Source organism: Eptatretus burgeri, chromosome 2, assembly GCF_056783735.1.
Source record: "Eptatretus burgeri isolate ZD-2024b chromosome 2, Ebu_testis_v1, whole genome shotgun sequence".
NCBI classification, from domain to species: Eukaryota; Metazoa; Chordata; class Myxini; order Myxiniformes; family Myxinidae; genus Eptatretus; species Eptatretus burgeri.
This window is the reverse complement of record NC_140962.1, coordinates 87,163,064-87,175,584: the sequence shown is the minus strand read 5'-3', so window position 1 is coordinate 87,175,584 and position 12,521 is coordinate 87,163,064. Positions and strand designations below refer to the sequence as shown.

Genomic DNA, 12,521 nt, shown 5'->3' with positions numbered 1-12,521 from the left:
GGACGAAACTTTTCCGACAACTCTAAACCCCAAAGAGCTGGCAGCGTGGAGGAGCTTCAAAGCTGTGACGGACAACTTCTTGGGGAACGAGCGCGCGGACAACTATGAAGAAATAGTGCAGCAGCTGCTGGAGTCCTTCAGGAAACTTGGCTCCAGGATGTCCCTGAAAATCCATTTCCTACACCAGCACCTGAACTTCTTCCCTGACAACTTGGGAGCAGTCTCGGACGAGCACGGCGAGCGATTCCACCAAGAGATTTCACTCATGGAGACGCGTTACCAAGGGCGGCACAACCCGAACATGATGGGCGATTTCTGCTGGTTCCTGCATCGTGAAACTGACACAGAGCAGCACAAACGCAAAGCCACATGCCTAAAGCATTTTTAATTACATTCTAGTGGAGTTTTTCTGTAATTTCTATAATTTTGAAGCATTCATGATGAAATAAATGAATAAATGAATTTTTGTAAATTTCATTGAAATCCTGACTTCTAGGCAATGGGAATATTTCTGTTACTGAAAATCCTGACGTGATACAGCAAAACGGTTATGATTTTTGAAATCAGCGTACCCAAATTAGTCTAAATCACTTTACACATCTCCAGTAAAAAAATTTTGTTGTTCAGTGTAATCAGACATAAGGGAAGGGGTAGGGTTTGGTGGTTGCTCTTTATAGCATATCAAGTCTGACTCGAGATTATCTCTGGTAAGTGATGTGATTAATCATCTATATTAATATTTTGGCACGCCCCTTTCTTTGTTCCACCATCAGATTTTTGTTACTGCATGAAATGAAACAAGATTTGGCACATATACTAATGATATTATTGTCTTCCTAAAGAGGCCCCTCAAAATTATTTTTGATGCATTTTCACAAACTCCAACGGATTCCATTCAAATTCAGTACGATTATGGCTTTTGGTCCAACTTAGGTCATTGGCTATAAATTTTTTCCATAACACATCCGATATTTGAAAAAATCGATATACCTTATGGGATTTTCCATTCAAATCCACTCAAGTTTAAGGCCTACGGGGGACACAAATTTCCACTTTGCCCCGGGCGCTGTTTACCTCCGCTACGCCAAGCTGTTAGGGTTTGGGTTAGGGTTTGGGTTAGTGTTAGGGTTTGGGTTAGGGTTAGTTACCCTAACACTAACCCTAACAGCTAACCCTAACAGCTAACCCTAACAGCTAACACTAATCCTAACCCTAACCGCTAACCGCTAACCCTAACCGCAACCCTAACCCTAACCGCTAACCCCTAACCGCTAACTGCTAACAGCTATTCAGGAAATTTGCAAGAAAGCCCGAGCAACGCCGGGCATTACTACCAGTATGTATATATCCATTGATGGGCTGGCAGGGTAACTTGGAGGTATGTGCACTCACCTCTGAGCTGTCTAGCCTGTGTTTGAACCTTGGTCAGGCTATAAAATGTCACTCGTGTTTCATAGGCCAGATTGTACTTCGATATGTGCACCACTGCTTAAATGGATCTTAAACTAGGTGTCTGGTATGCAAAGCATTATTTGGTGAATATTAAAGATCACACGGTGTTCTTCGCGAAGATTATCTTAGTTATGAGCGGCACCCAAGCTAATTTCCAAATTCCTGCCTGGACTGTGGAAAGCAAGTGGTCTGGTGGTGTAGGTTCCTTGACACTCGGTTACAATGCTTGTATTGCTATCTTACAGTGTGATTTCTGTCTGGGTAGCAGCTTTTGCGCGATCAACAAAACTGACGAAGTTTATGCAATGTTCATGTGAATGGCCTCCTTTAGATATGAAGCACAACCATTTTTATTCTATATCCATTGCTGGTCAAGAAGCCTATTATGCAACGCAAGCTATGCAAACAAGCTAAGGTGGACAATGGGACAGAGATCGCATCAGCTGTTATGTCTGTTGGTGATCGAGAATATGCAGATTGTCAGGATGAAGACTAATTCTTAAACTTCTCAACAAATGTGGACAATGGTTGATCTGAACTGGATGACTATTCGGTACCAAGTAGATTTACTGATGTTAGTACTGTGACAGTCTGCAATATAGTATGTGCTTTTCCCCTGTGGCAATGACAGAACAGTATACATTGTGCACTCAGTGTTATTGTGTGTTTATTGGTTGAGCTCTGTTGTGTACATTCTTAAGCATTTTTTGCAAAATTAATAGTATTTCTTTTCAAGATTTGATTTATTGTATAGAGTAGCATGGTCCGTTTGCGAGTATATAGCCATCTGGATGAATAAGTATGGCAACGTTAGTTTAAGAATTGTCTTGTTTGCATGTGCACCATACAGGGGGTGGTGTGAGGTAACAATTAGTTTGGGATTATGGTTAAGGAAATCATGTGTACAACCTCTACCGGGGGTGCCAGGAGACTCAGTACGAAAGAGCTATGAGTGCCTCCCAAGGGGTGGAGCGATGGATTGCCTGGGAGGGATGGAACGTTGCCCAGAGAGAGGAAAGGGACGAACTGATCGGGCACTTGGTGATGCAGTTGGTCAGTGAGTTGGAGACGAGAGAGTATGATAATGCGGCTGAGAGCTGGTTGGTCTGAGGAAGAAGAGTTTTAAGGAGGACATCCTGCTTGCCTGCCTGTCTTCGTCCTGTACCTGTTCATCCTGCCTACCTGCCTCTGCCCATTTTGTCATTCCTGCATGGCCACGTTTCGTTAACCAGCCTGTGCACTTCGTCTTCTCATCGTCCTGGTCAACATCTGCTCGCCTCATTATCCTGCTCATTCCTGCTCATCACCTACTCATCCCTGCTGCTGCCAGAGCTGAGTCCTCCAATTTTTGTTCCCTTTCCCCCGTCCGTGACTGAGTCCAGTGAGGCGCCTTTGTTTCTTTAGGTTCATTTTCACCTCATTGTACATAATTATGTATTACTTCCATTCTATTCCTTCCCTCCCAATCCGCTGTCGTCTCCTCGCGATTCAATCATCCCTGGTTTTTATTGGTTGTGGTTTGGGAAATATACCCATTGGTTTTAAAAGCTGCAAGGTTGTCGTGTCTCTTCACTACCCCCGCGCGCGTTGTCTGCCATTAATTCGGAACGTCTCCTCAATTGAGCCGCTCGGGACATCGTGGGACTATAACTTCCCACCGCGACGAGCTCGACGTTAGTTGAGCCGTCAATGCTACAGTATATAGCTGATGAATTGGCATGAAGACAGGGTAGTGCAACAGAGTCGTTACAATTTCAAAAAAACACGTGATGTGATTTTGACAAGTAGAACCTATCCCACATTTACCCGTCAAGGATTGTAACCCTTATCAAAGGAAACACTTTAGCAAAAATGACAATGTCTATGGAGTACGGTTCATGAGCAGACATGCTTCTTAAAATATAAACTTAAAATATAAAGAGCTGTTTGTGTCCAATTGTGTTTTACAGCCTGACAATGAATGAATCCAGGTTAAAAGCCAAATCAACTGATGATCAACTGGTAATGATGAGGGGTAAGGAAGAACACAAGGGGTGGACAATGTGGATACATCAGCAAAAAGAGGATTTTCCAGAGAGTCAGTGAGATCATTAATGAAGATTTGGAATAATATGGGGCTGAGAACACTGCTTTGGGGCACTCCAGCCTTGACAGGGAGAGGAGAAGAAAGGGTTCCATTGAGAGCCATACGTTGTCTACGAGAGTGGAGGAAGTCGGTAATCCAAGAGTAGAGTTGGCCTTGGATTTCATAGACAGAGTTTGGAGTGCAAGGCAGGATGCCAGACTATATCAAAAGCTCGAGATATGTTCAGAGGACGGCTCTGATCTCATGTCTGATGTTGAGGGCCTCCACCATTATTGGGAGAGTTGAAGCAGAATATTCAAGGTGGAGTGACCAAGTCTGAATCCAAATTGATCTGAGATGAGGCTGGTGGAGAAAAGGAACGATTTTATGTCAACCTGCAATGATGGATTCCATGACCTTGCTGATGGTTTGAAGTACAGTCAGCTAATTGGTCTGTGGTTAAGGGGATCCATTTTTGCACCTTTTTAATCCAATGCTGTGTGTGATGTTGGCTGATTTCCTATTTCCCAGGTGGATATAGGAGACCACACTTGCAGTGTAAAAAATTAAAAAAAAATGTATATATAAAAAATAACCGTGAAGCGCGATTGTTGAAGTCGGTCACACTTTGACCCGTGAATCCACGGGGTCCGCAAATATTGGGGTCCGACTAATATAAACACCTAAAACATTCCTGGACATACCCCAAGTACAACCACCCACTTTCAACTCATGCCATCCAGCAGTTTAGGAGTGCATACAAGTCAAACAAACAAATAAACACCCACAAACATACAGGCTGTGAGTAGTATCAAATTGTATGTACAGTGGTGTGATTGCAACATATTGTTGTGGTTGACGAAATTCACAAACCACCATTCAGGTCCCTTAGGTGAGATATCTCTGTAAGTATATGTGTAGTTAGGCCAAAACCCGTTGTCTAGAGGGAATAAATGTCATTCATGCGGGCTGCGACTCTTCAGGATAGCCGTTTTTCTTTTACTATCTTTATTTTGGACCAGCCGCCATTATTACCACCACCAACCACGTCTCAACAGCCATCACACAACAACCACCAACCACAACGCCGCTTCACAACAACAACCACCAACCACAACGCCGCTTCACAACAACAACCACCAACCACAACGCCGCTTCACAACAACAACCACCAACCACAACGCCGCTTCACAACAACAACCACCAACCACAACGCCGCTTCACCACAACCGCCACGACCTTTACCGTCACAACTCGCCACCATCGCATCACCGTCACTCCCACGCCACTTGTGGGCGCCGATGCTGGACTCGTGAAGGGCGCGCACCGAGCAGCGTATTCAAAAACATCACGGACTTTCCGCAGAAAACGGATCAAAAACGACTCATGCCCACTTTTGTTCCGTCCAATCGGTGAGCGAGGGGCGATTTGGCCCCGCCTCCAGGGCGTTGGAGGGCGGTCGCTATATGCAAATTCATGGATCAAAAAGCATTTTTCCTCGGTCCAATGGGGAGCCAGTTAGAGAGGTGAAGGGTCGGAGGCAGAGGGTCAAGGGTGAAAGAGCGAAGCCACGGGGCTTATATAAACGGCTGCGTTCGTCAGTCAAAGTAGTTGAGTTGTGTGCGGAGTTCAAGAGAGTCGTCGGTGGAGCTGGAAAGAAGTGGGAGAAATCAAGAGTGAAGAGTTGGGGCGAGCCAAGAGAGGAGACGGAGAGGGCGAGTAGACGGAGCTGTGGAGAGGTGACGGCGGCGAAGGCGGACGAGGGGGTGCTCGCGTCGGTGCCGGGAGCTGCACAGGGAGAGGCCAGCAACGCGACCGAGGTGGAGGAGGAGACGCTCACCGCGGGACCCGAGACAGGGTGAAATCCTCCTTCCCCCGAGCATCAGCAACCCCCTCCTGTTTCCCCCCGCGCTGAGATAGTGCGACAAAGGGGGCCCCTTTCCCACCCCCTACCAGACACTGTCCGCGAGGCCCGCGGAGTTGAGGCGCCACCGCCGCTCCGCGTCTCATCATCAGACGGGTAGGCCCGACACGGTCTCGGCCCCAGGCCCGCCTACCCCCCTCATCCTAGAGGGTGGTTCTCTTTTCTTTTGCTTTGGGAATATGTGTTGTCGGCGCCGTCTGTGAAGTAAAATTGTATAAGTGTTGCCGTGTGCCCGGTAGTCGGTTAGATCTGCATTGTTGCATTTGCTTTTTGTGTAATATTGCATTGTCTTCTTCTTTTACATGTGCTTTTGGTGGAATTGTATATGTGTGCTTTCCGTTCATCGCGAAATAAATGTGCTTATTGTTGAACTGTTTTCCCGCTTCGCTTTGTCTTTTCCTCTATTGAATCTCCATCTTACTTCACGTAAAGGGTTGGTCGTGGGCTAAAACGCCCGATAATTAATCGAACCGTCGAGGCCGACGAATAACACCGCTCGGTTATCCCGATAGTACGGAACGGGTCGCTTAAAGTGGCCCGTGTCCGAAGTCGACCTGCGGCGAGGTGCGATCGCCCGGTCTACCCTCCGTGTGGGTACTTAGGTAGGTCGAATTTGGCGAGCAACCCTATCCCACGCGGGGGCCGATTGGCACGATCGTGGTGAGACCGAAAGGTCCACCCGTGACTGGTTCCCGGCGTTAGTCCGAGAGGGTCACGACTGGATTGTCCGTCCGGTGTGCGACGTGCCGCGATTCGAGTTACGTGGCCGTCCGCACGCCGGCGGGTGCGAATCCGCAACAATATTTATATTTATGAACTCAATGATTACCTCCAATATAGTTAGTGGACATTAAATATCTCATGGTGCCCTATGCGAAGAGTAGGCGAGCTATCGCCGGAACCATAACAAATTCTAAATTCCTGCCCTAACCTACAGCACAGCCGTTCCCTCAGTCAATGATGCTAACCTGCAGCCTTGTGCTGCCTACCAAAGAAGAAGAACCTTCAATATGCAAGTTGTCTGCTTTTTATGAAACCTTTGCAAATTTTTGTCCATCACTGCTTGAATCATACCATTGATATTAGGCACTTTTTTCTTCTTCTTCTCTCTTATGTTTTTCGTTAAATGACATACTCAAGGTTGAGAGGTTCTGATATGTGCCAGGCATAGATACAGATGTGTGCACAGTCTACAAGGGAGAAAGCCAAACTTAACAAATCTCTTTCAAACCACCACTTAAAATGCAAAATCACATTGCAGTCAATCTCTTTCAAAGCACTACTTAAAACGCCAAACCACCACTTAAACTATTCTATGAACCCTCAGCGGTTATCCGTGTTCTTTCCTGTAAATGATGAGCATCAAGCAAGGAAGCAGCATGTTCCATTTTTAAGTCTTTGGTATGACTCAGCCATGGTGAGAATGAAACCACCGACCAACCAAACTCGAAGCGGATGCACGATGCTACCAAGTCTGTTTGAAATCCAGAACTCTGCAACTGGTATGGTTCTCCAACTAGAATTGTTTGTTTGAATTAATTTCCGAATAAAGTTGCTAGACTATATATTGTTACGAATTTGGAAGCTTACTGCACACAACAGTCAGTCCCTATAGATCAGTTATATCGGTAAGTATGTGTTTCTAGTAAGAATCCATCCCCTGTGTCTAATGGGAATTAAGTGTTCGTGCACTGTGGGTTATTTTATAGATAGGATTTTTTTTTACATCCCCTACAACAACTACAACAATGCCCATCCTCACTTTCCCACGCCAACACTGCTCGCGGCAATCTTTGCGTGCTCACCAGCAAGCGCGCGTATGGGCGGAGTCTAACAGGCATGGCGTCCCTCTTTAGCCAATCGGCAAGGAGTGGGCGTCTCACCCGCCCCGTTTCCGACTCAACACGATCGCCATTACGCACGTGGCCAGAGGTGAGGAGGTGGGCGGAGCCACAAACGCCTCTGATCGGGACTCCACCCAGAAGGGTGGGAGTCACCCCGCCGACCGTGGGCCTGTCCAATGGAGGACGGCCAGGGAATCGCGCGATGGGTCCGACCAATGAGGAGGCGAGTGGCCAGGAAAAGAAGCCCCTCCCTCCTGAGGAGAAAGTGTGGTTGTCTGGACCAGCTTTCAAGAGACGGTGTGTTCGTGGCAGGAGCGTTCGGGAGACACAGATCGTAGCGTTTGTCAAGCAGCCGGTCATCGTGTGTGAGACATTTCCAACCTGGCATCCAAAGCCAGTGAGTTTTGTCGATGAGGGTTCTGCAGACGGTCATGGTCATGGACTTCGGGTCATGGGTTCGAGTCCCACCATGGTGGTTCGAAGTCGGTGTGGCCGCACATAGTGGACAGGTACCACGGTCCGGCTTGACCGAGATAGACCCACGAGGTCAATCTTTTCCTGGGGTATTTGTGTGTGCGTGTGTGTGTCCCTGGGCCCTGTCTCTAAGTAAAACTGTGTAAGTGCTTTCTTTTGCTTGTACATTGACTGCATTTCTTATAGTCGGATAACTCTGCTCTTTGTGTGTTCCCTTTCCCCCCATTATAAATAAATCCCCTGTTGAATGTTTCAGCTCGTTTCTGTGTTTCTTTCATTGGTTTAGCACGGTGCGTGTTGGGAAATTGGGAAGCGGCAAATTGTGCATTTGGACCGACGGACTTCGGTAAACATCCGCTCGGGTTACGCACGGTTCGAGCACGCTAACGGCTCGTTCCGCTCGAGCTGCGCCGAGGGTGAATTTCCCGGTAGTTTGGACGACGTGGGTATTTAGGTAAATTGAAATTGGCAATCGACCCTATCCGACGCGGTTGACCTATTGGCGATCTTTAGTCCGATAAGGGACCCGTCGGCTCCGGAGTTATCCGGGGTGACGACCTATAAATCCCGGGTGTTCGGTGGAACCGACTCCACTGCTCCATTTAGCGGTCGTGCTCGCCACCGAAACTCGGCCCCACAACAATATCACATACCTGTGCCTCCAAACATGGGCTTTCAGCCTTGTCATGAATGTGAAATTCGCTGAAGATGAAGATTTTTACATGGGCTCTCACAGCAGTCTTACTCTTACTCTCAGTCTGACTCTCATCACTCTTCGGTACACTCAGCAAAATTTTCCAAGAGCCAAGAGAAATTAAATCGATTAAATATATATGCAGCGAGTGAAGTCGGAGTTAAAAGTGGGTGAAGACTTACATAATTTGTTCAGCTGTGGCTTTATGAGAATATTCATCCCTGATTGATGCTGCAAGCACATGAAATAGAACAGCCAGCAGCTGTCATTGATGAAGAACAAAGACGTTTTTTTTTTTTTTTAAACTAGCATTTGTTTACATTTGAATCTTTTTGGTGAAACCACAAACTCATGCCTTCAAGACTATTACTTCTTTAAAATTCTGGAGAGCTATTGGTATGCTCTCTCCAAGAGCCGACCATTATCATGTAGCTGTGACACTGGGAAAAAGGGTTATTGACAAGCACATTGCCTGCAATGTGATATCCTCCTGCAGAAGATGTTATTGTGGTCGTGGTAAGTCCACCACCTCAGAACAATGGTCTTATTAAGGGGCAGTCGGAGCCATGAATGGTTATTTCCCGAAATGTCAGCTTCTCCTTGCTTCCCACGGCGGTTAGCATACCTCACTCAATGTCCTGTTGATGTCATCCAACAAATCACTCGGTTTGTTTGATGTCAGAAGCACTGGGCACAGTCTTTCTATACGTGGTGGCTTGTGCACATTTACCATCCTCACTTCACCAATGCAAAATTTCATTATGTGTAATATAGTAGTTGGCAGCACCTGTACATTCTTTCAGGTCATACTTGCCAGGTTTCCAGACAATATATCGGATGGTCACTTGCAAAAAATGAAGACATAACGGCTCGTCTTTGAGCAGTAGCCATACCTCTCTCGGTGATTTATTGTAGTGTGAGGAAATCGATGTTTTGGATCACGATAAGCCTGGTCAGGTACTCATACTTGCTGCAGGAAAGGCCTTCAACAACGAACTGCTTGATGTGTTATTATATAGTCTTGAAAAGCATCATTTATAATGTAGCCATTTATTTTCTGACTGGTAAATCAGATAAAGACATTTGGTTGTGGATTTGTTGAAATTCATTGTATTTTTTACACGCAACAGTGAAGATCAGGTTGTCATCTTCTTCCCCTTTTACTTGTATGGGTGGCATAATAGCATTCCGCACCGTTAGGCCTGTTGTGGCCCAGAATAGTCAGTCTCCTATAAGAATTAAACAAATGCACTCATAGTTGAATTTGGTTATATTATAACAATTTTACTAAAAGGAAACAAGTTAATTAAGCCTCAAATTTAATTAATTGGATATAGTATACTTTCAGTGTTGAACTTATTTATTATGACATTCTCTCATTTTTTTAGAAAGCTTATTTTATTCATGCGTTTCTACTTTCAGTTATGGGGATTGCAGTAACATTAAAGAGTCCATTTCCAGTCATTTGAGGGCATTAAGTCAACAATACTGTGTAAACCAGGGCAGGCAGAAATGGCTGATTTCTTCCTCGCTGAAGCCAGCAGAATGTTTTTGTTGTTTTTTTGGGGGGTTTTTGGACAATCTGTGACGATATCTCAGTTTCCAGAGATTTAGAATCTAAATTCTTAATGCCATTGCCTTCTGGGATATTTGAACCCACAACCTGTGGGAACAACAGTCCAGTATTCTCACCTGCAGGCCACCGCAGTACTTTTTCATGACGTCTTACTTACGTGACGAAATATTTAAAAAAGATTCCATTGTCAGAATAAATTATTGTACAATTACGTGTAACAGAAAATGTATTGTTAAGAACATATTTAAGTACTTTTTTGATTAGTAGTGGTTCAGTTATCACTTAACTCAAAGGGATTAAAGCAATGTTATTACCTGCGCCACTGAAGGTGAAGGAGGTTATGTTTTCACCCCTTTCTGTCTGTGTCCAGGTTATCTCAAAAAGTTGTGGACAGATCCGGATGAAATTTTGTGGATAGGTTGGGTGTGTGACGAGGAAGAATTGATTCGATATTGGTGAAGATACGGATCCGCATCTGACGACTAGAATTTTAAAGTGATTCTTCACCATTGAGAGATAGGGCTTAAAATGATATATAGCACGATATCTCAAAAAGTTGTGGACGGATTTGGACGAAACTTGGTGGACACGTTGGGTGTCGCAAAGACGATTTGATTCGATTTTGGTGATGATCTGGATTCGAGTTATTTAATTTATAAAGTGATTCTTCACCTTTGAGAGATCGGACCAAAAACGATATAGTACTGCATAGCATGATATTTCAAAAATGTATTGGGCCCGACATGTTCTCATGGATCAGGCATTACGTGGTGGAGGTATGCGCTCCACCGAGTGCCCTTCTGGTGTTGGAAATGAAATTGATAGCTGGGAAATCATTGACAAAGACCAATGTACAAACAAGAAATACATGCCGTTCAAGAAACCACTTGCTCAAAACAGTGATATACACTGTCCCAACAAATCTTCCAACATGCACACTACCTCTGCTTACCGCACAGGTGTTCCTCAGCAATAGGTATGTCACAAAGGCAGGTTTTGTGTGAAACATAACTGGAGAAAGCATGACTTTTGTGGCATCATCTGTGCCTTGACAAGGGTGGCAACCCTCCACTTTCTGCTTATGCTTCGACAGCCCTGAAATATGAAGGGTATAGCATGGTTGAGGAATGAAAGGGGAAGGGAGTTGCCTTTTCTACCAGTCTTGTGCACAAAAGTCTTATCGGCTCACTGTCCAGATAACTTATTTGTCATTTCAGGTTTGGAGGCTTCGTGTCTGTCTATAAGATTGTGCCAGAAGAGATGGAGGACATCAAGGTAAGAGTTCAATGTCCTTTCCTGTGATCACTTGGTCACCATTTGAAGTATTGTTGCTCTTTTTTTCATCCATAAAGTTGTTCAAAGTGTCCAGTGAAACTGCGTTATCGTTGAGCGTTGCCGATCATTTAAGATTGCAAAAAACAGGGAGGACTATTATTTATACCTAATTAAACCATATTATGTTGTGCTGATAACTCAGAGGTTAGTTGGGATGTTCCTTTGCTAACTGTGCCAAAAAATGGTGCTCTGTGCAAGATGGGAAAAAGTGCATCCTCGAAGGTCTTAACAGTCTCGTATGTTTTTCAATAAGTTTTATTTCCTCCGCCACTGAAGGTGGTGGAGGTTGTGTTTTCACCCTTGTTTGTCTGTCTGTCCGTGAGCATGATATCTCACAAAGTTATGGACAGATTCCGACGTAACTTAGTGAACAGGTTGGGTGTGTGATGAGGATGAATTGATTCAACTTCGGTGAAGATCTAGATCTGGATACCAGAATTTTAAAAGTGATTCTTTACGATTGTAAGATGGGGCCAAAAACGATATAGTCCGGGTGTCAAACACCATTTTTCAAATGACCTTGCATTAGGGTCCGCACGATGTTTTTCTGCATTTTTGTGATCACCAGACCATCTGAATGAATATTCCGATGGATGCCACTCTGGCACCCTTGAGCATTTTTGTCGAAACCCATTAATATGCAAATTAGCGGTGGCCATTGTTGAAATTACTCTTTTTCTTAATATCTCCAAAAGTAAGCATCCAAATAGCCTGGTTGAGGTGTCTAGACCCATGGTTTTAGGGTCACTGGTCATGACAAGCCCACTTAAAATGTAATAACATTTAAATTTAGCTCATTAATATGCAAATTAGCAGTCACCATTATCAAAATAACAATTTTTCTTAATATCTCCAGAAGTAAGCATCCAAACTGCCTGGTTGAGGCATCCAAACCTATGTTTTTAGGGTCACTGGTCATGATAAACCCACTTACAATTTGATAACATTGAAATTTAGCTCATTTAATATGCAAGTTATCAGTCGCCATTATTGAAAATGTAGATAAATAGACATATAGATAGAAAAAAAAAAAACACTTCAGTCTTTGTGAATCTCTCTATTGAGTGCAGCCACAGACTGCTGGTTGTATCATTGGGTGGGACGCGGCAATGCCGCTGATGCAGTGTCCCCCTTATCAGTACACTGGTGCTCATTTT

At 44.7% G+C, this 12,521-nt stretch overlaps 1 protein-coding gene across 1 annotated transcript in view; it reads left to right on the top strand.

Annotated features, from left to right (window-relative positions):
- The window catches only part of LOC147032504 (gephyrin-like), a 96,503-nt gene that overhangs the window by 65,373 nt on the left and 18,609 nt on the right, over positions 1 to 12,521 (top strand). Inside the window, exon 3 of the mRNA XM_085870187.1 lies at positions 11,247 to 11,304. Within this exon, the coding sequence (XP_085726313.1) occupies positions 11,247 to 11,304 (58 nt within the window). The remainder of the gene's footprint in view (positions 1 to 11,246; positions 11,305 to 12,521) is intronic.